Source organism: Siphateles boraxobius, unplaced genomic scaffold (assembly GCF_051911475.1).
Source record: "Siphateles boraxobius isolate OS27281-9 unplaced genomic scaffold, OSU_SipBor_1 138, whole genome shotgun sequence".
NCBI lineage: Eukaryota > Metazoa > Chordata > Actinopteri > Cypriniformes > Leuciscidae > Siphateles > Siphateles boraxobius.
The window spans coordinates 332,501-358,836 of NW_027508742.1; the positions used below are offsets into that span (position 1 = coordinate 332,501).

The window sequence follows — 26,336 nt, forward strand, 5'->3', positions numbered from 1 at the left end:
ATATTGAGTTATTGAAAAAAATATTGCTCTTAAAGACCATATCAATTGACCATGATGGCATTGGCATTAAATTTGTCTACTTGTCCTTCAGACAAGCAATATTACTCTCCCGTGTCATGACGAAACCAGAATATATGGTTAAACAGAAAAGTTAGCTCCATAAAAACATGCTTGTTATTTGGGATAGCACAAAGGTCGTTGGCCGGGAAATTAAGGCCATCTAGAAAAATTAATAGCCAACTCAATTTCATGTCTCAGCCCATAAAAACAAACACACACACACACATCCTTGTTTTTGTTACTTTGTGAGACCCCATGACTGGGACATCACTTGTGGGATCCACCCTTTCTAGAAGAGGTACGCTTTTTAAAAAAAATCAGCCAAGATCAGAACACATTCTTAAACCCATATCTCACTTGATATTCTGAAAATTAAGAACTTTTTCACAAGTGGGCTGTCATGAAATTGGCAGTTTCTATTAAAAGCACCAATTAAATTCAATGTGAAGCAAAATAAAATTTACAACATCTGCAAGTCACTAAAATTATTGTGCAATATGTTTGACAAAACTTTAAAGTAAAAAAATTAGAAAATCATCATACCCTGTCAAAATCGTTACCTTTTGTCACATTATACACCCTGGAAATTAAAATAAAATAAACCTACATTTTGCCAGCTGTATTTACACATTTAAATCTAGTCTACACATAAAAATAAAATAGCGTTTACAAAAATTCAGAACAATTATTTAAATTTAATTAGTGAAATTACCTGGTTTGGATAAGTGATCAGCCCCTTAGAATAACCAATATAAAATTGCTCCGGTACAACCGGTTACTTTTTGGATCACACACCATTCTAATTTTTTTTTTATTTGTATACTTGTTCCGGACAAGTGGACAAGCACTAATGTCAGTCCCGGATGATTCAGATTTTTGCAGAGGTCTTTAAACAGTGGTATGGAAAAAAAAAAATGTTTTTAAAAATAGTGATTTGAGGATGGTCATTCTGTGAGTCACATCAGATTAAATGTTTCAACTGCACAAAAATAATTTTTAACAAGTTTTTTTGTCAACAGGTTTGAAGTAATTGCCCTGGCAATGCAGATGCACAAGGTAAATACTGTTCAAGTAGTTGCTGTATTGAGTAGTTGAATGACAAAATACAGTATACTGTCTTTGTGTATTCTTTTGAGTAACTTTACTTGCTGAAAAAGTATTTTTATTCTTGTAAAATAGGCAACTCGCAGTGAGAATCAATCTCAAACTTCTATGCATACACAATGGAGTTGCATAAAGTTCCTGGAATATCTAATTTGGTCTAACTAATTTGTTTTTTGGTGTATCACATAATTGTGATAATTCGTTATAGCCTAAATAGTGCAATTAAATTATTCGGCACAGGAGGAAGTAATTCGGAAGAGGTTGCGACTAAAACCGGAAGGTGTAGCACTGCAGTATGTGCGTAGTGCCACAGACAACACGTGCTGTTTGGAGGCACGACACATAAATCCAATAAAAGGCAAGTTTAATATGAAATATTTTACAAAATATTTGATTTACCACAATTCTGGATTATTTATGTATATTTTTGTACAATGAATTTAGATAGCCTTTATCGTCAATAATAGTGGTTACACAGTGCACTTGCATTTTTGCCACATCAGATGTGAGATCTTTATGCATTTTATGTTGATAGGTCGTGGAGTGTTTGCCCTGTCCCCATTTCTAAAAGGGGATTTTGTTGTGGAGTACCGAGGAGAAAGGATAGACTCTGCTGAGTCTCAAGCTAGGAGGAAGAAGTATCATCCATCACAGGCAGTTTTTATGTTTGACTTCTACTGGCATGGCAAACAATGGTGGTAAGAATCTAGTCCGCATTCAAACAGGTTACTTTTTCAATAGCGTACATTAGTGGTCGACCGATATTGTTTTTTTGATGGCTGATGCCGATATCTTAGAAAGCAGGGTGGCCGATATTTTATATACGTGTGGGCTGTGTATCACCAACAATATCACGATACGATGCGCATCACGATACTAAAGCCACGCTACGTATCACGATATGGATTAGTGCTGTGCGTGCGATATACCGGTTCATACCGAAAACCGGTGTATATTTTTGTTATGATATTAATTTTTAATATACCGCCATACCGATGTATTTAATTACGCAACGTTCGGAACGACCGTTATGCTGCGCGACACTGTTTCAGACAGTGACACCTTCCTTTACAATGTTGCACTTCTAGCGAGGCGAGGGTGAAGCAGTGCTCTGGTGTGACGATACAGGGAAGATGGATGCTGCAGAACTATGGCCTTATTTTCCTGTCAAATGTCGAGAGCGCACTATTGTAGCGCGAAAGTACATTAATATAATGCGCGAGCGCGAAACTCTCTGCTCGCACACGGAAGATAACACGCTGCTCTTGTAAGAATAGGTCTATTTCCTCTGGGCTCGCTCAGAGAATCCTGCACTTAAAACGTGTTCAGTGCAATCGCGAATCTCTCCTCTTCCCCAGATAACAAGTTTAGGTTATAAGAACGTTTTCATTACGTTCCCATTAAGTTATAAAAACGTTATTTCTAAAACGTAGTTTTTTAGATGTTGTATTAACGCTCTTGCTTGGTTATAAGAACATCATTCAAACGTCATTAGAACGTTCAATTCTCCTGTTATATAAACGTTGTATTAACGTTATTTCCTGGTTATAAGAACGTTATTAGAATGTTAAGAAATAACAATTTTAGGTTATACTGGGCGCTATTCTATTCTACAATATTCACTAATGACAGTAAAATAGACTATCCTAAGACCATCCTAAGTCAGTTTACTGCAGTAATTCCTCTCTCAACCAGTAGAAAATGCTTAGAACACCTGATTATGCATGAAAAAAAAAAAAAACGTCATAAACCGGCATTATTTTTGGAGAAAAAAAACGTGATATAAATTTTTGGTCAAACCGCCCAGCACTAATATGGATCAATTTGGAGTTTATTAACAGTAATATGTTAATTGAATAACCAGTATTATAACCAGTTGTGATAACTGAAGAACAATTTAGTTTTTGTCATTAAAAAGATATTATTAAAATTGATGTTAATTCAGCGAGCGAAAAAAACTGCATTTACCTCCTGTTTTCGGTCGAAGTCCACAATAGTCGATTGTCGAGTTCATGCGCGTTCTCTTGCATTGCTTAGTTACCAATGATCGTGCCCGTGAACTCGACAATCGACTATTGTGGACTTCGACCGAAAACAGGAGGTAAATGCAGTTTTTTTCGCTCGCTGAATTAACATCAATTTTATTAATATCTTTCACATCTACTGCAGTCAGATTCACCGTGTTCACTCTAAATAAACTCACTCACATGGCTGTGCACTTGTAATGACACATCAAGGATGCTAAGAGGCTAAACGCAGGTTTAACTTGCTTGCCCCATTGAAGTCAACAGGGTGCACATTTTAAAAAGAGGATGACACCGATTTTTGTCGTTGTTCTCTGTACTGACAGCACTCCAAATGTACAAAAAAATTAGCTCAATGTTAAAATTGACCGGAGTTCTCCTTTAAGTGTTGGAATGTGCACCAAAAAAAGTCATTTCTTCTACGTTGAATTCATTTTAAATCCACGCACACTTTACGAGTGAATTTATCCGAAAATTGTTACGGAGGCAGTGATATACGACACGATTTTACGACCTGCTGAATTCTGAAAAATCGCACGTACCAAAAACCCTGATAAAAACTCTGCTCTCTCAGACTGGGGAATCAGTGACCAAATTGGTGACAATGATCCACTTACTACAGTCTCAAACCAGGACAATTCTACGGTTGTTGTGGTTATGTCGTTATTTCGACATAATATGTGTGCGTTCAACAATCAAGATTTGCATTTGTTCTATAAATATTTTATATAAATAAGAGTCTTCATTTTCTTTTCTGACATGGCCTACTCCAGTTCTTGTTAAAACACACTACGTGCAAATTCTGTGCATTTTGGGCACTTTTAAATCCTTTTTTTTGTCCATTAAAAGTGTGCTTTCACTTTAATTGAGCATGAGCAGCGCAGCAAAAATAGACACGGTGGCGAAACCGCTTCACTGCTGCTCCCGCGCTGCTCCTGCTCCCGGTGTGTATGCACTCATTGATTAACATGCAAGCCGAAAAAAATACACACCGCTCACACTTGCGGTGTAAAATGGCCATAATTCACGAGGTTTCCTACATGTGCATTCCGTGTGCACATGTGATACTGATGTTGCGCGACGTTAATCATGCAGCGCCCGAGTGCATTTGACCGGCATAAAATCGGCATATGTCAGACTGACCGGCCGGAAGCTGCTCATGGCCGATCACGTGAAAATCTGCCGGTTCCGGTCACACGCCGGTCAATAGGTGCATCTCTTATGAGACAGTGGGCAACTGGCACAGCATATTTTAAAATTAAGGATTTAAAGTGTTTCGATCGCGTCTCCTGTGAAGCTGATCTTCTGTTCGCATTCACTCGCACGCATCGTCACTCACAGTAACACGTTTATGCAGCTACAGATGCACACTTCACAAGAGACCACAGCTGGATTCGATTAAATCTGCAAGGTTTGTGAAATTAAATGTTTATTAGATATTCAGAGATTTGTTTAAATGATGTAGATGCGCATTTGCTGAATGTTGACGGTAAATGAGAAAGTATTTTAGCCTGATTGTTTGCCTTTTCTGTTACAAATAATATAAAAGCAAACACTTTACTTTTTCACATACAAATATTTTTTTTTTTTTTTTTTAACCAGTTCTGTCTAACAAAGTATTTGATATGACTGACAGAGATGGTAAACTAATGAAGAACGGTCACGGAGAATGTGAGTAAGTGCTGTGTGTTCAGGTGGTGCGTTCTCTTCTCAGCTGCCCGGCAAAATAAGTCAGGAGCATCGTCAAAATAATTATTGCGCCTGCTGCTTATATGGTACGGCAGCAAAGTTCCTTGATTATTACGCAGGAATGAGAGTATAGTTCCTAGCTATATCGACCTAGAAAATCGCAAATTTTCATTTTCCGTCAGTCTTAGGTCACAATGTAACTACAGAAGAGGCAAGATTTAAATGGGAAAAATATCGAAACTCTTAGGTCATTTTTTTTTTTGCGAGAGATGCTAATGGTCTAATTCGATTCAATGATCGATGCTAAGCTATGCTAAAAGTGCTACCATCGGCTGAAAGGATTTGAAAACGGTAAAACTGTTTAACTCTAGGGGAGTTGAAAAATGTGGCGTGTTCCTTAAACGAATCCTTCTCCCTCTCGCTGGTCTATGTGTTCCGGGACCTTTGAATTTACAAAATAAGCACTGCTATACATACCACAAGAAATTCAGGATTTGATTCAACCACACACAAAAATCTTGTGACCTTGATCTCAAGCTTATGTTGAGCTATAGAAAGGGCTTTATTCTTTTAGGTCCTCTAAATTATTTGTATTTATCATTTGTTTTTGGCTTCTTTTAGCATTGATGCTGCTGTGGAAAATTCATCATTAGGGAGGCTGGTCAATGATGCTCATTTTAATCCTAACTGCCGGATGAAAAAAATTGTTGCAGACGGAAAGCCACATCTAGTCCTGTTTGCTTTACAAAACATAGAGAGAGGAGATGAACTCACATATGATTATGGAGGAAGTGATTGGCCTTGGAGGGTAAGGTATACTATATTACAACGTATAGGTTAAAAAAATGTTACTTAGAATTTTGTTGTCATCTTTTCCATTGTAATATTACAACAGGTACTAACTTTCCTAGCAGAGTTGGACAACTATTGGTTGCTTTAGCAATGATTAAAGAATTGACTGTAATCCATGTTTTAGGTTTATGAAAACACCAACCAGGAACTGATGGAAAGTTCCAACACAAGGGTCCCAGACATCAATGAGGTTTCCCCTACTTCAATTCTGAAGGTGAGTCTTGTTTGGTGAACACGCCAATACACTTTCACCATTCAAGAGGGAAGCAGCACTCATATTCTAGATTAATGTTACTTATCTTTTACAGGGGCACAAGTTAGTTTTTTGTATTTGCTTCAGTGTTTGTGTAGTTTAAAAAACACTTTCCTGGTTCACCCTTGTGGGAACCATGTATGACATTTGGGGTAAAAATCTTCTTTAAAATGTTTAATTCCTATTCATTGTTCTTTTAATGTGAAAAAAAATCACTTTAATTGTTGTCTTTTTTAGTATTGCCCAAAACAGAGTTCGTCCATCACTTGATCATATGTTAGTGTATAAGTACATGTTTATACACACATACACTGGTCTACCCTTGTGGGGTCCGAATATCAATATGGCTGATAAAAGTCTTCTAGATTTCTTATTTCCTATCCATTTTGTCGTTGTAACATGAAACAATCCTTTTAATTGGATTTGCTTTTGGTAATGACAGAGTTCGTCCATCACTTGGTCATATGTTAGTGTATGAGTACATGTTTATACACACATACACTGGTCTACCCTTGTGGGGTCCGAATATCAATATGGCTGATAAAAGTCTTCTAGATTTCTTATTTCCTATTCATTTTGTCGTTGTAACATGAAACAATCCTTTTAATTGGATTTGCTTTTGGTAATGACAGAGTTCGTCCATCACTTGATCATATGTTAGTGTATGAGTACATGTTTATACACACATACACTGGTCTACCCTTGTGGGGTCCGAATATCAATATGGCTGATAAAAGTCTTCTAGATTGTTCAATGTTCTGTTAAAAATCAATGCATTGAATTGCATTGTCTTTTGATGATTAAACGCATCTGATTTTGCACATGAATTTGTCATGTGTGTTTTAATGAGTACAAACATATTGTTGTTCATGAGTTTATTGCTTTAGGGTTTGATTTCACAATTATTTAATGTAATTCATGTTACAGGTTGATGGTGAGCATTCTACCAATGTGGCCTTTGAACACAGCGACCAGAAACTGATGGAAAGTTCCAACACAAGGGTCCAAGACATCAATGAGGTTTCCCCTACTTCAATTCTGAAGGTGAGTCTTGTTTGGTGAACACGCCAATACACTTTCACCATTCAAGAGGGAAGCAGCACTCATATTCTAGATTAATGTTACTTATCTTGTACAGGGGCACAAGTTAGTTTTTTGTATTTGCTTCAGTGTTTGTGTAGTTTAAAAAACACTTTCCTGGTTCACCCTTGTGGGAACCATGTATGACATTTGGGGTAAAAATCTTCTTTAAAATGTTTCATTCCTATTCATTGTTCTTGTAATGTGAAAAAAATCACTTTAATTGTTGTCTTTTTTAGTATTGCCCAAAACAGAGTTCGTCCATCACTTGGTCATATATTAGTGTATAAGTACATGTTTATACACACATACACTGGTCAACCCTTGTGGGGTCCGAATATCAATATGGCTGATAAAAGTCTTCTAGATTTCTTATTTCCTATCCATTTTGTCGTTGTAACATGAAACAATCCTTTTAATTGGATTTGCTTTTGGTAATGACAGAGTTCGTCCATCACTTGATCATATGTTAGTGTATGAGTACATGTTTATACACACATACACTGGTCTACCCTTGTGGGGTCCGAATATCAATATGGCTGATAAAAGTCTTCTAGATTTCTTATTTCCTATCCATTTTGTCGTTGTAACATGAAACAATCCTTTTAATTGGATTTGCTTTTGGTAATGACAGAGTTCGTCCATCACTTGATCATATGTTAGTGTATGAGTACATGTTTATACACACATACACTGGTCTACCCTTGTGGGGTCCGAATATCAATATGGCTGATAAAAGTCTTCTAGATTTCTTATTTCCTATCCATTTTGTCGTTGTAACATGAAACAATCCTTTTAATTGGATTTGCTTTTGGTAATGACAGAGTTCGTCCATCACTTGATCATATGTTAGTGTATAAGTACATGTTTATACACACATACACTGGTCTACCCTTGTGGGGTCCGAATATCAATATGGCTGATAAAAGTCTTCTAGATTGTTCAATGTTCTGTTAAAAATCAATGCATTGAATTGCATTGTCTTTTGATGATTAAACGCATCTGATTTTGCACATGAATTGGTCATGTGTGTTTTAATGAGTACAAAGATATTGTTGTTCATGAGTTTATTGCTTTAGGGTTTGATTTCACAATTATCTAATGTAATTCATGTTACAGGTTGATGGTGAGCATTTTACCAATGTGGCCTTTGAACACAGCGACCAGAAACTGATGGAAAGTTCCAACACAAGGGTCCAAGACATCAATGAGGTTTCCCCTACTTCAATTCTGAAGGTGAGTCTTGTTTGGTGAACACGCCAATACACTTTCACCATTCCAGAGGGAAGCAGCACTCCTATTCTAGATTAATGTTACTTATCTTGTACAGGGGCACAAGTTAGTTTTTTGTATTTGCTTCAGTGTTTGTGTAGTTTAAAAAACACTTTCCTGGTTCACCCTTGTGGGAACCATGTATGACATTTGGGGTAAAAATCTTCTTTAAAATGTTTCATTCCTATTCATTGTTCTTGTAATGTGAAAAAAATCACTTTAATTGTTGTCTTTTTTAGTATTGCCCAAAACATAGTTCGTCCATCACTTGGTCATATGTTAGTGTATAAGTACATGTTTATACACACATACACTGGTCAACCCTTGTGGGGTCCGAATATCAATATGGCTGATAAAAGTCTTCTAGATTTCTTATTTCCTATTCATTTTGTTGTTGTAACATGAAACAATCCTTTTAATTGGATTTGCTTTTGGTAATGACAGAGTTCGTCCATCACTTGATCATATGTTAGTGTATGAGTACATGTTTATACACACATACACTGGTCTACCCTTGTGGGGTTCGAATATCAATATGGCTGATAAAAGTCTTCTAGATTTCTTATTTCCTATTCATTTTGTCGTTGTAACATGAAACAATCCTTTTAATTGGATTTGCTTTTGGTAATGACAGAGATCGTCCATCACTTGGTCATATATTAGTGTATAAGTACATGTTTATACACACATACACTGGTCAACCCTTGTGGGGTCCGAATATCAATATGGCTGATAAAAGTCTTCTAGATTTCTTATTTCCTATTCATTTTGTCGTTGTAACATGAAACAATCCTTTTAATTGGATTTGCTTTTGGTAATGACAGAGTTCGTCCATCACTTGGTCATATGTTAGTGTATGAGTACATGTTTATACACACATACACTGGTCAACCCTTGTGGGGTCCGAATATCAATATGGCTGATAAAAGTCTTCTAGATTTCTTATTTCCTATCCATTTTGTCGTTGTAACATGAAACAATCCTTTTAATTGGATTTGCTTTTGGTAATGACAGAGTTCGTCCATCACTTGATCATATGTTAGTGTATAAGTACATGTTTATACACACATACACTGGTCAACCCTTGTGGGGTCCGAATATCAATATGGCTGATAAAAGTCTTCTAGATTTCTTATTTCCTATCCATTTTGTCGTTGTAACATGAAACAATCCTTTTAATTGGATTTGCTTTTGGTAATGACAGAGTTCGTCCATCACTTGATCATATGTTAGTGTATGAGTACATGTTTATACACACATACACTGGTCTACCCTTGTGGGGTCCGAATATCAATATGGCTGATAAAAGTCTTCTAGATTGTTCAATGTTCTGTTAAAAATCAATGCATTGAATTGCATTGTCTTTTGATGATTAAACGCATCTGATTTTGCACATGAATTGGTCATGTGTGTTTTAATGAGTACAAAGATATTGTTGTTCATGAGTTTATTGCTTTAGGGTTTGATTTCACAATTATCTAATGTAATTCATGTTACAGGTTGATGGTGAGCATTCTACCAATGTGGCCTTTGAACACAGCGACCAGGAACTGATGGAAAGTTCCAACACAAGGGTCCAAGACATCAATGAGGTTTCCCCTACTTCAATTCTGAAGGTGAGTCTTGTTTGGTGAACACGCCAATACACTTTCAACATTCAAGAGGGAAGCAGCACTCATATTCTAGATTAATGTTACTTTTCTTGTACAGGGGCACAAGTTAGTTTTTTGTATTTGCTTCAGTGTTTGTGTAGTTTAAAAAACACTTTCCTGGTTCACCCTTGTGGGAACCATGTATGACATTTGGGGTAAAAATCTTCTTTAAATTGTTTAATTCCTATTCATTGTTCTTGTAATGTGAAAAAAATCACTTTAATTGTTGTCTTTTTTAGTATTGCCCAATACAGAGTTCGTCCATCACTTGGTCATATGTTAGTGTATAAGTACATGTTTATACACACATACACTGGTCTACCCTTGTGGGGTCCGAATATCAATATGGCTGATAAAAGTCTTCTAGATTTCTTATTTCCTATCCATTTTGTCGTTGTAACATGAAACAATCCTTTTAATTGGATTTGCTTTTGGTAATGACAGAGTTCGTCCATCACTTGATCATATGTTAGTGTATGAGTACATGTTTATACACACATACACTGGTCTACCCTTGTGGGGTCCGAATATCAATATGGCTGATAAAAGTCTTCTAGATTTCTTATTTCCTATCCATTTTGTCGTTGTAACATGAAACAATCCTTTTAATTGGATTTGCTTTTGGTAATGACAGAGTTCGTCCATCACTTGATCATATGTTAGTGTATGAGTACATGTTTATACACACATACACTGGTCTACCCTTGTGGGGTCCGAATATCAATATGGCTGATAAAAGTCTTCTAGATTGTTCAATGTTCTGTTAAAAATCAATGCATTGAATTGCATTGTCTTTTGATGATTAAACGCATCTGATTTTGCACATGAATTGGTCATGTGTGTTTTAATGAGTACAAAGATATTGTTGTTCATGAGTTTATTGCTTTAGGGTTTGATTTCACAATTATCTAATGTAATTCATGTTACAGGTTGATGGTGAGCATTTTACCAATGTGGCCTTTGAACACAGCGACCAGGAACTGATGGAAAGTTCCAACACAAGGGTCCAAGACATCAATGAGGTTTCCCCTACTTCAATTCTGAAGGTGAGTCTTGTTTGGTGAACACGCCAATACACTTTCACCATTCCAGAGGGAAGCAGCACTCATATTCTAGATTAATGTTACTTATCTTGTACAGGGGCACAAGTTAGTTTTTTGTATTTGCTTCAGTGTTTGTGTAGTTTAAAAAACACTTTCCTGGTTCACCCTTGTGGGAACCATGTATGACATTTGGGGTAAAAATCTTCTTTAAAATGTTTCATTCCTATTCATTGTTCTTGTAATGTGAAAAAAATCACTTTAATTGTTGTCTTTTTTAGTATTGCCCAAAACAGAGTTCGTCCATCACTTGGTCATATGTTAGTGTATAAGTACATGTTTATACACACATACACTGGTCAACCCTTGTGGGGTCCGAATATCAATATGGCTGATAAAAGTCTTCTAGATTTCTTATTTCCTATTCATTTTGTTGTTGTAACATGAAACAATCCTTTTAATTGGATTTGCTTTTGGTAATGACAGAGTTCGTCCATCACTTGATCATATGTTAGTGTATGAGTACATGTTTATACACACATACACTGGTCTACCCTTGTGGGGTCCGAATATCAATATGGCTGATAAAAGTCTTCTAGATTTCTTATTTCCTATTCATTTTGTCGTTGTAACATGAAACAATCCTTTTAATTGGATTTGCTTTTGGTAATGACAGAGATCGTCCATCACTTGGTCATATATTAGTGTATAAGTACATGTTTATACACACATACACTGGTCAACCCTTGTGGGGTCCGAATATCAATATGGCTGATAAAAGTCTTCTAGATTTCTTATTTCCTATTCATTTTGTCGTTGTAACATGAAACAATCCTTTTAATTGGATTTGCTTTTGGTAATGACAGAGTTCGTCCATCACTTGATCATATGTTAGTGTATGAGTACATGTTTATACACACATACACTGGTCAACCCTTGTGGGGTCCGAATATCAATATGGCTGATAAAAGTCTTCTAGATTTCTTATTTCCTATCCATTTTGTCGTTGTAACATGAAACAATCCTTTTAATTGGATTTGCTTTTGGTAATGACAGAGATCGTCCATCACTTGGTCATATATTAGTGTATAAGTACATGTTTATACACACATACACTGGTCAACCCTTGTGGGGTCCGAATATCAATATGGCTGATAAAAGTCTTCTAGATTTCTTATTTCCTATCCATTTTGTCGTTGTAACATGAAACAATCCTTTTAATTGGATTTGCTTTTGGTAATGACAGAGTTCGTCCATCACTTGATCATATGTTAGTGTATGAGTACATGTTTATACACACATACACTGGTCTACCCTTGTGGGGTCCGAATATCAATATGGCTGATAAAAGTCTTCTAGATTGTTCAATGTTCTGTTAAAAATCAATGCATTGAATTGCATTGTCTTTTGATGATTAAACGCATCTGATTTTGCACATGAATTGGTCATGTGTGTTTTAATGAGTACAAAGATATTGTTGTTCATGAGTTTATTGCTTTAGGGTTTGATTTCACAATTATTTAATGTAATTCATGTTACAGGTTGATGGTGAGCATTCTACCAATGTGGCCTTTGAACACAGCGACCAGGAACTGATGGAAAGTTCCAACACAAGGGTCCAAGACATCAATGAGGTTTCCCCTACTTCAATTCTGAAGGTGAGTCTTGTTTGGTGAACACGCCAATACACTTTCAACATTCAAGAGGGAAGCAGCACTCATATTCTAGATTAATGTTACTTATCTTGTACAGGGGCACAAGTTAGTTTTTTGTATTTGCTTCAGTGTTTGTGTAGTTTAAAAAACACTTTCCTGGTTCACCCTTGTGGGAACCATGTATGACATTTGGGGTAAAAATCTTCTTTAAAATGTTTCATTCCTATTCATTGTTCTTGTAATGTGAAAAAAATCACTTTAATTGTTGTCTTTTTTAGTATTGCCCAAAACAGAGTTCGTCCATCACTTGGTCATATGTTAGTGTATAAGTACATGTTTATACACACATACACTGGTCAACCCTTGTGGGGTCCGAATATCAATATGGCTGATAAAAGTCTTCTAGATTTCTTATTTCCTATTCATTTTGTTGTTGTAACATGAAACAATCCTTTTCATTGGATTTGCTTTTGGTAATGACAGAGTTCGTCCATCACTTGATCATATGTTAGTGTATAAGTACATGTTTATACACACATACACTGGTCTACCCTTGTGGGGTCCGAATATCAATATGGCTGATAAAAGTCTTCTAGATTGTTCAATGTTCTGTTAAAAATCAATGCATTGAATTGCATTGTCTTTTGATGATTAAACGCATCTGATTTTGCACATGAATTTGTCATGTGTGTTTTAATGAGTACAAACATATTGTTGTTCATGAGTTTATTGCTTTAGGGTTTGATTACACAATTATTTAATGTAATTCATGTTACAGGTTGATGGTGAGCATTTTACCAATGTGGCCTTTGAACACAGCGACCAGGAACTGATGGAAAGTTCCAACACAAGGGTCCAAGACATCAATGAGGTTTCCCCTACTTCAATTCTGAAGGTGAGTCTTGTTTGGTGAACACGCCAATACACTTTCACCATTCCAGAGGGAAGCAGCACTCATATTCTAGATTAATGTTACTTATCTTGTACAGGGGCACAAGTTAGTTTTTTGTATTTGCTTCAGTGTTTGTGTAGTTTAAAAAACACTTTCCTGGTTCACCCTTGTGGGAACCATGTATGACATTTGGGGTAAAAATCTTCTTTAAAATGTTTCATTCCTATTCATTGTTCTTGTAATGTGAAAAAAATCACTTTAATTGTTGTCTTTTTTAGTATTGCCCAAAACAGAGTTCGTCCATCACTTGGTCATATATTAGTGTATAAGTACATGTTTATACACACATACACTGGTCTACCCTTGTGGGGTCCGAATATCAATATGGCTGATAAAAGTCTTCTAGATTTCTTATTTCCTATTCATTTTGTCGTTGTAACATGACACAATCCTTTTAATTGGATTTGCTTTTGGTAATGACAGAGTTCGTCCATCACTTGATCATATGTTAGTGTATGAGTACATGTTTATACACGCATACACTGGTCTACCCTTGTGGGGTCCGAATATCAATATGGCTGATAAAAGTCTTCTAGATTGTTCAATGTTCTGTTAAAAATCAATGCATTGTATTGCATTGTCTTTTGATGATTAAACGCATCTGATTTTGCACATGAATTTGTCATGTGTGTTTTAATGAGTACAAACATATTGTTGTTCATTAGTTTATTGCTTTAGGGTTTGATTTCACAATTATTTAATGTAATTCATGTTACAGGTTGATGGTGAGCATTTTACCAATGTGGCCTTTGAACACAGCGACCAGAAACTGATGGAAAGTTCCAACACAAGGGTCCAAGACATCAATGAGGTTTCCCCTACTTCAATTCTGAAGGTGAGTCTTGTTTGGTGAACACGCCAATACACTTTCACCATTCAAGAGGGAAGCAGCACTCATATTCTAGATTAATGTTACTTATCTTGTACAGGGGCACAAGTTAGTTTTTTGTATTTGCTTCAGTGTTTGTGTAGTTTAAAAAACACTTTCCTGGTTCACCCTTGTGGGAACCATGTATGACATTTGGGGTAAAAATCTTCTTTAAACTGTTTAATTCCTATTCATTGTTCTTGTAATGTGAAAAAAATCACTTTAATTGTTGTCTTTTTTAGTATTGCCCAAAACAGAGTTCGTCCATCACTTGGTCATATGTTAGTGTATGAGTACATGTTTATACACACATACACTGGTCTACCCTTGTGGGGTCCGAATATCAATATGGCTGATAAAAGTCTTCTAGATTTCTTATTTCCTATCCATTTTGTCGTTGTAACATGACACAATCCTTTTAATTGGATTTGCTTTTGGTAATGACAGAGTTCGTCCATCACTTGGTCATATGTTAGTGTATAAGTACATGTTTATACACACATACACTGGTCTACCCTTGTGGGGTCCGAATATCAATATGGCTGATAAAAGTCTTCTAGATTTCTTATTTCCTATCCATTTTGTCGTTGTAACATGAAACAATCCTTTTAATTGGATTTGCTTTTGGTAATGACAGAGTTCGTCCATCACTTGATCATATGTTAGTGTATGAGTACATGTTTATACACACATACACTGGTCTACCCTTGTGGGGTCCGAATATCAATATGGCTGATAAAAGTCTTCTAGATTGTTCAATGTTCTGTTAAAAATCAATGCATTGAATTGCATTGTCTTTTGATGATTAAACGCATCTGATTTTGCACATGAATTTGTCATGTGTGTTTTAATGAGTACAAACATATTGTTGTTCATGAGTTTATTGCTTTAGGGTTTGATTTCACAATTATTTAATGTAATTCATGTTACAGGTTGATGGTGAGCATTTTACCAATGTGGCCTTTGAACACAGCGACCAGAAACTGATGGAAAGTTCCAACACAAGGGTCCAAGACATCAATGAGGTTTCCCCTACTTCAATTCTGAAGGTGAGTCTCAGGGCTCTACACTAACCTTTTCCACTGGTGTTACTTGAGCTACTAACTTTTTTAATTTCTGGCTCAAAAATATGATTTGGTGTCACAAATGTTTTCGCTGCGTGCCTATGACCTAAATCCCATGAATGTCATTGTTGGTTGTTACTGACAGCATAGGAGATTTTCTATTAGGACAGTTATGGTGATTATTATTATTTTACATATATAATTATGTCACTTTTTCAATCATAAGCACATCTTTATTTTTGAGCATTAGAATACCGTATAACTTCAAATAATAGCCGTGTCCCAAACAGACGCCTGTCTCTTTTACACGCCTCGTGTGGCTGCAGATTTGGATAAATAAAGGCCAGTCTCAAATAGAGGCCTGGTCTGTTTTTTAGTTTCGGGTTGTATTTAATCTTCTAAAACCCGTCAGATCGTCTGTTTTAGCCAGTTATATGGTGCAGATTGCGCATGCAAGAGAGCCCTTCGCATTAGGGAGGGAGCTGTTTGCGCAAGCGAGGATCGCGGTGATGATGATGTTAGGGATGTGTCATTTGGGTCATTTTGTATCACATGATTGCAGTTGTTTTACAGGGTAGCCTTCTTTCTTTCTTGCTGATGTGTTTCGGGCAACAAGTTCATAGGCTCGATGAATATGTATAGGTGACACGCCACATCTATTACAACTCAAGGTATTATGAAATTCTCAATTAATTCTGTTAACGGACGGTCCGAGGTAAAGTGTTCAGACTGCGGACTTAGCAACGATTCTATTTAATTTTACAGTACAATCATAACATAGTACAGACATTATCTTAATTTCATAATGTCCTTAAACATAAAAATATTGCTGGGCATAAACTGAGAGTGTGCGTGTCCGGTGTGCGATACCTCGAGTTGTCCTAGACGCGGTGCTGCGCTTCTCGTCCGGTGTGCGACCACCTTAATTCTTACATTAACTGATTTGTTAAACACATTCGAATTATAAATAAAACGTGATATAATGTGGTAACCGCCTACGGTCATGCTTTCCGTCTATCAGCCCATGCTATTTGGATGGTTATCTCTAGGCCTACACTCAATGAACAACATCTCAACACAAAATTAAAGGCCTGCCTCATATAGACGCCTGTCTCAAATACAAGCCGGTGCATATCGGCGATTTGGGAAAATAGAAGCCTTGGCTATTATTTAAGTTATTATTAAAGGTATAGAGGAGGATTTTCCTTTTCCGGGTGGGTAGCCTATACTATTGGTCCACCTAAGTGTCAATCATTCTGGTGATATGTTTACGTAAGGCCGTCGTACGTGCTCGTCCCTATGTAGTTTTCGCTTTCTGCGCATGCACACTTTCAGGTGTATTATGTGTGATGAGTTACGGTTTCAGCCATTCCTTTGAAAATGGCTGAGGGTATGATAAGAAGAGAAAGGCCGCTGAATAGAGAAACAAGACCAGAGTTATTTTGGGTGAATATTTCACACGCTGGCGTGCGCTAAAAGCACAGGTTGGGCTTCACACTGATGACGCAGTCGCGAAGATTCTACTAGACAGGTAAAGTTTGTCATGCTATTTGGAGAAATCCATTTAAAATCACTGCTAGTAAAAGTTAATGTAAGCTATGATTAGCGATGCCAGACCTGGCACAAGTCATGCACCACGTAGACACGTTAAACATCTCAATTTGTCTAGCCTTAGCCTTATGACCAAATGGTAAATGGTATCACACTGAAATATTCTAAAACCTTGTGTGTTCATTTTCGATAATTCCAATGTGTTCTCCATAGTATTTATTACACAAATGCAACAAGCTACTTCTCCATTGCATATCATGTCTCTCTCGTGCACACGTTTAATAGGCGTTACCTCTCGGGAGCAAATAGTGTTGCGCATGTGCATTTTTAAAAAAATTGGAGAGGGCGGATCTTCTCTAATATTCGGAAAGATCCTCCGCTATACCTTTAAGTTTTACGGTAATCCTAAATGTATAGATTTATAACCATTTTACAAGTTCTCTTTTTTGTAAAACATTTGTTATTGCAATTCTATATTCATACAGGTTACAAAGAAACCAATGAATTCTTTAGTTGACTACACAGACTCTGATGAAGTCAGCTCTGGACCAGATTTTTCTTCAGATTTACCATCTAGCAGCATACAGGTTGGTTTTTTCCGATTTGCTTTAAATGTTTCATTTATCTATTGTTTTCATTACAAAACTGCACTTTTAGTAGATGTCATGCTGTTTATAATTTGTTTCTCCTTTGTAGCATCTCAGTAGTAAAAGTACTGTGGAAAGAGAAAATGTGCCACAGTTTAGGACTAAAAGCACTCTGGTAAGGCAGGCAGCATTTTTACAGATAGTTGTTCTATTTATAGGCATGCTTGATCCCGATTTAGAATTATTCTCCATTAGTCAAGTCCAATGTTTTTATGTGGTGAAATTGTGTGAACATGCCATTTTACAAAACACCTGCCTCTTTGACAGCTTTGCTTTGTCATGTACATTTTAAACATGTACATGCTCTAGCTCTATATTTTTATTTGTAAATTATTCATGATTTCACCAAACAGAATTATTCCTCAGAATCTGTGAAATTGTAACATTTCATTCATTGTTTTTAAGATGGAGGAGACTCTTAATTGGTCTGAAGAGCTTTTTGACAGTCCAGAAAGTTTTGACTCAAGTACAGATGAGGAGGAAGATAACATACGTAAAATTGTGCCAAGACTTAGGAAGTCAAGAAACATTTTGGTAAGCACCCATAGTGCAAGGCATGATTTGTAAGAATGTATGTTCCTTGATTAGTGTTGTTTATGAAAATCTACACTTACTATGAAAATGTTTTATAATATGCATTACCCATGATCAGTGCAACAAATTGCATCAATAGCCAAGTTTCCATCCACTTGTCAATCGAATTATCAAATTGATTTGAGACATTTTAAGGTAATTTTTTTTTACTCCTGTTGTATTGGACAAACTTAGTTGTGTGTTGTGTAGCTTATTTGTTATTATGTTTTAATAGGGTAATCAGAAGATTTCTGTTGGATCTGAAAAACTAAGTGAATCAAGCCAGGACAGTGGAGAAGAATATGTTCCATCCACAAGTGGGGATAGTACAGATAGTAACATGAGCCAAGAACTATCATTAAAAAGTCGAGCTGATCCAACAGTTGGTTCTTCACTTCCATGCAAGCTCAAATTCAAGACACCTCTCAAAACCTCCAGAATTGCTGCTATTACACAAAGCCAACATAATGCTCCTGACAGCACCACATCAGGTAAAACAACAGTTGGCGATGCATCAGTACTTGTTCCTGCTGTCGTCAGAAAGAGCAATGGATCTCGAATGTACAACAAGCGACAGTACTGCCTATATTGTAGCTCAGCGGTCCAAAAAATATCTAGACACTTGGAGCGTGTTCACTTAAATGAGATTGAGGTTTCAAGAGCATTGAGTTTTCCAAAGGGATCCCATCAAAGGAAATTGCAGCTTGAATTTCTGAGAAACAAAGGAAACTTTGCACATAATGCTGAAGTAATAAAAACAGGGTCTGGAATTCTTGTTCCCTTTAAACAACCAAAAAAAAAGTGTGAGGGTCAAGACTTCCTTCACTGTGTGTACTGTCAAGGGTTGTTTATGAAAAGAGTGCTTTGGAGACACATGCAAAGCTGTAAATTCCAACCTAGCTGTGTTAAATCTAAACCTGGAAAAACTAGAGTCCAATCCCTCTGTGCTTTTGCTGAACCGGCACCCTCTGCGGTTAGTGAAAGTGTTTGGAAGATGGTGAACAACATGACACAAGATGATATCTCTCTTGAAGTAAAAAATGATCACTGCATCATGGAGTTTGGAAAACATCTATATAACAGGCTTGGAGCCGATGTCAGCAAGCATGAATATATTCGTCAAAAGTTGAGGGAGCTTGGTCGGCTGTGTTTACATGGTAGAGAGGTCACACCACTGCAAACTATCAAAGATTATGTCACACCAGAAAACTTCATGCTAGCAGTTACTGCAGTAAGACACACAGCGGGTTTCAACGAGGAAACTAGCAAATACAAAACCGCATCACTTGCTCTTAAGCTTGGACATGGACTGAAAAATGTGTCCATGCTCCTTGAAACCGATGCAATGATGAAAGGTGATAGTGATGGTGCAACAGCGGCTCGCTGCTTTCGTCAAGTGTATGATGCCAGGTGGAATGAGCTTATATCAGCCAAAGCCTTACAGGGCCTCACAGAGTCCAAGTGGAATTCCCCACAGCTGTTACCTTTTACAGAAGATGTAAAAACTCTGCATTGCTACCTGGATGACAAGCAGCGGCAGTTTTACAGTGACTTGAAATCAGAGTGCTCATCTTCCAACTGGGCTAACTTGACAAAAGTGACTCTGGCACAAGTCATTTTATTCAACAGGCGTAGAGAAGGGGAAGTCTCCAAAATGCTTGTTTCTACATTCATCCTAAGAGACCAATCAGAACCTCATGCAGATGTTAATGTAGCTCTCTCTGAGCTAGAGAAAAGTCTCTGCAAGCATTTTGTGAGACTTGAAATAAGAGGTAAGAGAGGGCGGAAGGTGCCTGTGCTCTTAACCCCTGCGATGGTGGATTCCCTTCATTTGCTTGTGGAGAAGAGAAGAGAATGTGGAGTGGCTGATAACAATTTGTACATGTTTGCAAGGCCATATGCAGTGTCCCACTACAGAGGGTCAGATTGCATTCGCTACTTTGTGAAAGCTTGTGGAGCCAAGAACCCTCTCTCACTCACCTCTACAAAGCTCAGGAAGCATGTTGCAACTCTCTCAAAGGTACTGAATCTCAATGACACCGAGCTTGACCAACTGGCAGATTTCCTTGGCCATGACATCAGGGTCCATCGCCAGTTCTATCGTTTACCTGAGGGCACTCTCCAGCTTGCGAAGATCAGCAAGATTCTCATGGCACTTGAGCAGGGGCGTTTATCAGAGTTTAAAGGAATGTCCCTAGATGATATCAACATCGCCCCAAATGGTACCAATGCCTTTTTATTAGACAAATATGAGAAAATGCAGATATTGTTTTTCCAGTACACTCTGAATAGCGCTGGGATGGCTTTGTTACCTGCCTTTTTTTATTTTAGAGACAATCCTGTGTGACAAAGAAATCCAAGAGGCCAGACAGGAGGAGAACATGCCAGGTATCTAATTCAATACTTGCTTTACTTGTAGATGCATGTCTGCTTCAGTTTTTCCTGTCTGAGGTATTTGCTTCCAGAAAGATATGATTTGAATTTGAATATGGTTGTTACTGCTCTTTTAACAGAATTTGGGTTATCAAAAAGGAATGTTCTCTTTCTTTATTAAAGTGTAAATTGCAGGTTAACCACCACAATCAATTAATGTGTAAATAAAGTGCTCAATATGTATATATTTAAACATTTCTGTCTTAAAATGCGTTAAAATAACATTTATTGGGGTTTCTTCAAAGGTAGCGTGTTTTTTACAGTAACTGTGACGTCATACCTAGGGGTGGGAATCTCTAGGCACCTCACGATTCGATTCGATTACGATTCAGAGGCCTGCGATTCGATTCTAAAGCGATTATCTGAATCTTCGTGTGTGTGTGAATATAAATACTTTGCTTTAAAAGTATAAAGTAATGCCCCATAAAGAATTAACGTACAATATATTTTATTAACATTGCAAAGAACCAACAGGAAAATAAATGTGTGCCTGAACTAGCAGCATACTTGTAGTAAATTAATAATATAACAACAACAGGTGTTCTGACGATTCATGCTACCCATCGAGATGTGCTACTTACCGGTTATGCGCATGTACAGACTCATTTTTCTTCTGCTTACCACGCCCACAAATCTATGCATCCTTGCTGTGGAGACTTGTAGGAAATTTTGACAGGTCAAAGATGAATATTTGATGATAATTTTTACTTTTCACACCGTTTTAAAAATAAAAACAGTACATTATACTGTACTCTTAACTTCGAATTTTATTATGATTTTATTTCATATAATAATATCATTTTTACTTGTTATATCAAATGTGATAATTGCTAGTTCATTTAAAATATCAAAATATGCCCCCCATACACTTACCCTGATTAAAATGAAAAAACGATGTCATAATATTGTGAGATTTACACCATTATGGAAACAATAGAGAATGAATCAACATTATCTGTGATCGATTCGCTTTTGGGTAGCATTTTTCGACAAGGCAGCAGAAATCGTCTGAACACCGGTACAGCCCAGAGCCATAGAGAGAAACGGCTCCGGTACAGCCGAGTGTTTTTCCTCCTCTGGGTGGAAACGTGTCATATGGCTTCTCATATTTGTCGTGTTGCTGAAATATTTTAGTTTTATTCTACAAAGCTTACAACTAGTGTGGCTCTTGTCCAGCTCCTTTCCCCCTTCAACTTCATAGAAGCCAAAATATTTCCACACGTCAGCTTTTAACGAGGAGGGTGTTTGGATTTCGCGCTCAGCCATCGCGTCTCTGTTATGTGCGCACGCCACAGACAGACGGTCCGGGCACTGCACTTCCGCGCTTCAGAGTTCCGTCTTTTGCGTTCCGTCAATATTACGTCATTATAAATAGGCTACATATCTACAAAAAAATTTTTTTTTTTTTTTTGAAAATCGATTTTTGACATTTGTGAATCGATTCAGAATCGTCCACGTCCGCATCGCGATGCATCTAAGAATCGATTTTTTCCCCCACCCCTAGTCATACCAGGGAGTCGCAACCCATACTCTGCTAGAGTACCTCTGTTTTTGGCTTGACTATGGAGAACGAGGAGGTGGAAAACCATCAAATCTTTGATGGACCACAGCCTTATAATTTTGAACCAGTCAGGCGTGAGAGAGGGGAGGAAATTGCCAGAAACCATGGCCCTCAAAGAGTAATAAATGCTTGGTGTATGGAAAATGAGTGGAGGGTTGGTCAGGTGTCCTGGCGAGTAGCTAGAGCTAGCCTAGGTTAGCCCCTGGAGCTAACCCGGATAACATTAGGGAACAAGCCAAAGTCTTTTCAAAATCTTGCCGTCATGTAGAATAGCAAGGAGGGACAACGACTGAAGACATTATTTACTTACATGGTGTTAGTAACGTTAGTCCTAATCAGAGCTGTAGAGATGCACAGACACAATGGCGCTTTTGCTGGCATCTGCTGACAGAACGCGATATATTGCCTGTGCTAAAACGCTACTAATTAGCGATGCTCATTATCAGAAAGAAACAGAGACAGGTGTTTGTATGTGCTATGCCACCCAATGGAATCAGCAGTGGAGGTGTGCTGCCGTGAGGTGAACGCGTTTTGGAGTTTAGTGGAGAAGCTCGACCCGCGACCGGCAAATCTAACGTGCCTCACGCAGCATCCTGGTATTTTTTTACAGTCTATGGTTGGTTATGGCGCATGCCCGTTTGTTTTGCGAATAGCTTAATCTCATTTCCGGCAGGCCATGAAGCCAGCACACACGAGTATGTTTACAATTGAGTTATTTTATTCATAACGGCTGCTGAATCTAAAAAGAAAGCTTGCGTTAGACGCTTGCCGCTTGGAGTCCCTGATATGACGTCACGCCCAGCTTAGCGGAAGGGAGGGGGAGTGCTAAAAACCACTGTAAAAAGTACCAACTTTTCATATTATATTCAGCATTTTGGTATAAAAAACATACAAAACAATGGTGGGCGGTTCTTATCTTTAAGCACATTGCATTATCTCGTAAAAAAAATTAACCTGCAACTTACACTTTAAAGGATTAGTTCACTTTTTAAAAAACTTTTGCTGATAATTTACTCACCCCCATGTCATCCAAGATGTCCATGTCTTTCTTTCTTCAGTCGAAAAGAAATTAAGGTTTTTGATGAAAACATTCCAGGATTTTTCTCCTTATAATGGACTTCAGTGGGGACCAAACGGTTCAAGGTCCAAATGACAGTTTCAGTGCCGCTTCAAAGGGCTTTTTTTTTAATAAAAATTTTAATATACATTTTCATTTCCAGGGTGTAATGTGACAAAAGATAAGGATTTCAACAGAGTATGATGATTTTCTATAGGCACTGTATACTTATGAAGACTACAAATCACAATAGGCTCACATGCAATATTTGTTATTTTTTTAATTAAACAGATTGTGTGGTGAGGTCACCCTTGTCACCCTTGCCACCCTTACCAAAGAACAAATCTCAAACGATCCAATTATCTCCAAAAAGTGGTGAGTGACTTGTGTGAATTATCTGATTAACTGAAACGGTGCTACTGTTCTCTAACAGTATTTGTAGTGAAGAACTCAGTTTAATGTAAAGGAATTGTTTTTACAGCTGATTCATTTATGGGTTTGGTTATTGGGTTGTGAGAATGCCAGCAAAACTTTATAAATTTGTCCTGATTTCAAGTTCAGTAATTTCATTCTCATTTAGGTCGCAAACCAATCAAGAAAAAGAATTGGCAGAAGGTGGAGGTTGATGCAGTTGAAAAACAGATGATGCACTTCATTGAAACCTGTCGTGTTCCAGGAAAGGCTGCCTGCGATTTGTGCCTCAAATCTGAGCCGGAAGCCCTAAAACAGAGGGACTGGTTGGCTATTAAATTTTACATAAAAAACCGTATATCTGCTCTGAAAAGAAAAATGTGATCTACATAAATCCAAGAAACATTGGATACACATTAAACTACACACTACATTACACATTAAACTACACACTACATTACACACTACATTACACATTAAACTACACACTATACTACACACTACATTACACATTAAACTACACACTACATTACACATTAAACTACACACTACATTACACATTAAACTACACACTACACTACACACTACATTACACATTAAACTACACATTAAACTACACACTACATTACACATTAAACTACACACTACATTACACATTAAACTACACACTACACTACACACTACATTACACATTAAACTACACATTAAACTACACACTACATTACACATTAAACTACACACTACATTACACATTAAAATATACACTACACTACACACTACATTACACATTAAACTACATTACACACTACATTACACATTAAACTACACACTATACTACACACTACACCACACACTATACTACACACTACATTACACATTAAACTACACACTATACTACACACTACATTACACATTAAACTACACACTATACTACACATTAAACTACACACTACATTACACATTAAACTACACACTACATTACACATTAAACTACACTACACACTACATTACACAATAAACTACACACTATACTACACACTACACTACACATTAAACTACACACTACATTACACATTAAACTACACACTACATTACACATTAAACTACACACTATACTACACACTACACTACACACTATACTACACTACACACTACATTACACATTAAACTACACACTATACTACAAACTACACATTACATTACACATTAAACTACACACTACATTACACATTAAACTACACACTACATTATACATTAAACTACACACTACACTACACACTACATTACACATTAAACTACACACTACATTATACATTAAACTACACACTACATTACACATTAAACTACACACTACATTACACATTATACTACATTACACATTAAACTACACACTACATTACACATTAAACTACACACTACATTACACATTAAACTACACACTACATTACACATTAAACTACACACTACATTACACATTAAACTACACATTATACTACACTACACACTACATTACACATTAAACTACACACTACATTACACATTAAACTACACACTACATTATACATTAAACTACACTACACACTACATTACACATTAAACTACACACTACACACTATACTACACACTACACTACACACTATACTACACACTACACTATACACTATACTACACACTACATTACACATTAAACTACACACTATACTACACACTACACTACACACTACATTACACATTAAACTACACACTATACTACACATTAAACTACACACTATACTACACACTACATTACACATTAAACTACATTACACAATAAACTACACACTATACTACACACTACACTACACACTACATTACACATTAAACTACACACTATACTACACACTACATTACACACTATACTACACACTACACTACACACTATACTACACTACACACTATACTACACTACACACTACATTACACATTAAACTACACACTACATTACACATTAAACTACACACTATACTACACTACACACTACATTACACATTAAACTACACGCTATACTACACACTACATTACACATTAAACTACACACTATACTACACTACACACTACATTACACATTAAACTACACACTATACTACACACTACATTACACACTATACTACACACTACACTACACACTATACTACACTACACACTATACTACACTACACACTACATTACACATTAAACTACACACTACATTACACATTAAACTACACACTATACTACACTACACACTACATTACACATTAAACTACACGCTATACTACACACTACATTACACATTAAACTACACGCTATACTACACACTACATTACACATTAAACTACACACTATACTACACACTACACTACACACTATACTACACACTACATTACACATTAAACTACACACTATACTACACACTACATTACACATTAAACTACACACTACATTATACATTAAACTACACACTACATTACACAATAAACTACACATTAAGCTACACACTACATTACACATTAAACTACA

The 26,336-nt window shown here is 36.7% G+C and overlaps 2 protein-coding genes across 2 annotated transcripts in view; both read left to right on the top strand.

Annotated features, from left to right (window-relative positions):
* LOC143738123 (uncharacterized) overlaps positions 1 to 24,182 on the top strand; it is a 25,190-nt gene extending 1,008 nt beyond the window's left edge. The window contains exons 2-21 of the mRNA XM_077230048.1: positions 1,080 to 1,116; positions 1,405 to 1,522; positions 1,700 to 1,862; positions 5,499 to 5,685; positions 5,854 to 5,943; positions 6,910 to 7,026; positions 8,182 to 8,298; positions 9,834 to 9,950; positions 10,916 to 11,032; positions 12,568 to 12,684; positions 13,460 to 13,576; positions 14,352 to 14,468; positions 15,434 to 15,550; positions 17,602 to 17,703; positions 17,813 to 17,878; positions 18,169 to 18,297; positions 18,572 to 20,558; positions 20,668 to 20,724; positions 23,679 to 23,762; positions 23,968 to 24,182. Coding sequence (XP_077086163.1) covers positions 1,102 to 1,116; positions 1,405 to 1,522; positions 1,700 to 1,862; positions 5,499 to 5,685; positions 5,854 to 5,943; positions 6,910 to 7,026; positions 8,182 to 8,298; positions 9,834 to 9,950; positions 10,916 to 11,032; positions 12,568 to 12,684; positions 13,460 to 13,576; positions 14,352 to 14,468; positions 15,434 to 15,550; positions 17,602 to 17,703; positions 17,813 to 17,878; positions 18,169 to 18,297; positions 18,572 to 20,558; positions 20,668 to 20,724; positions 23,679 to 23,762; positions 23,968 to 24,182 — 4,149 coding nt within the window. The 5' untranslated portion in view covers positions 1,080 to 1,101. The remainder of the gene's footprint in view (positions 1 to 1,079; positions 1,117 to 1,404; positions 1,523 to 1,699; positions 1,863 to 5,498; positions 5,686 to 5,853; positions 5,944 to 6,909; positions 7,027 to 8,181; positions 8,299 to 9,833; positions 9,951 to 10,915; positions 11,033 to 12,567; positions 12,685 to 13,459; positions 13,577 to 14,351; positions 14,469 to 15,433; positions 15,551 to 17,601; positions 17,704 to 17,812; positions 17,879 to 18,168; positions 18,298 to 18,571; positions 20,559 to 20,667; positions 20,725 to 23,678; positions 23,763 to 23,967) is intronic.
* Positions 1 to 26,336, top strand: part of LOC143738115 (venom phosphodiesterase CdcPDE-like) — an 81,802-nt gene that overhangs the window by 5,247 nt on the left and 50,219 nt on the right. The window lies entirely within an intron of this gene.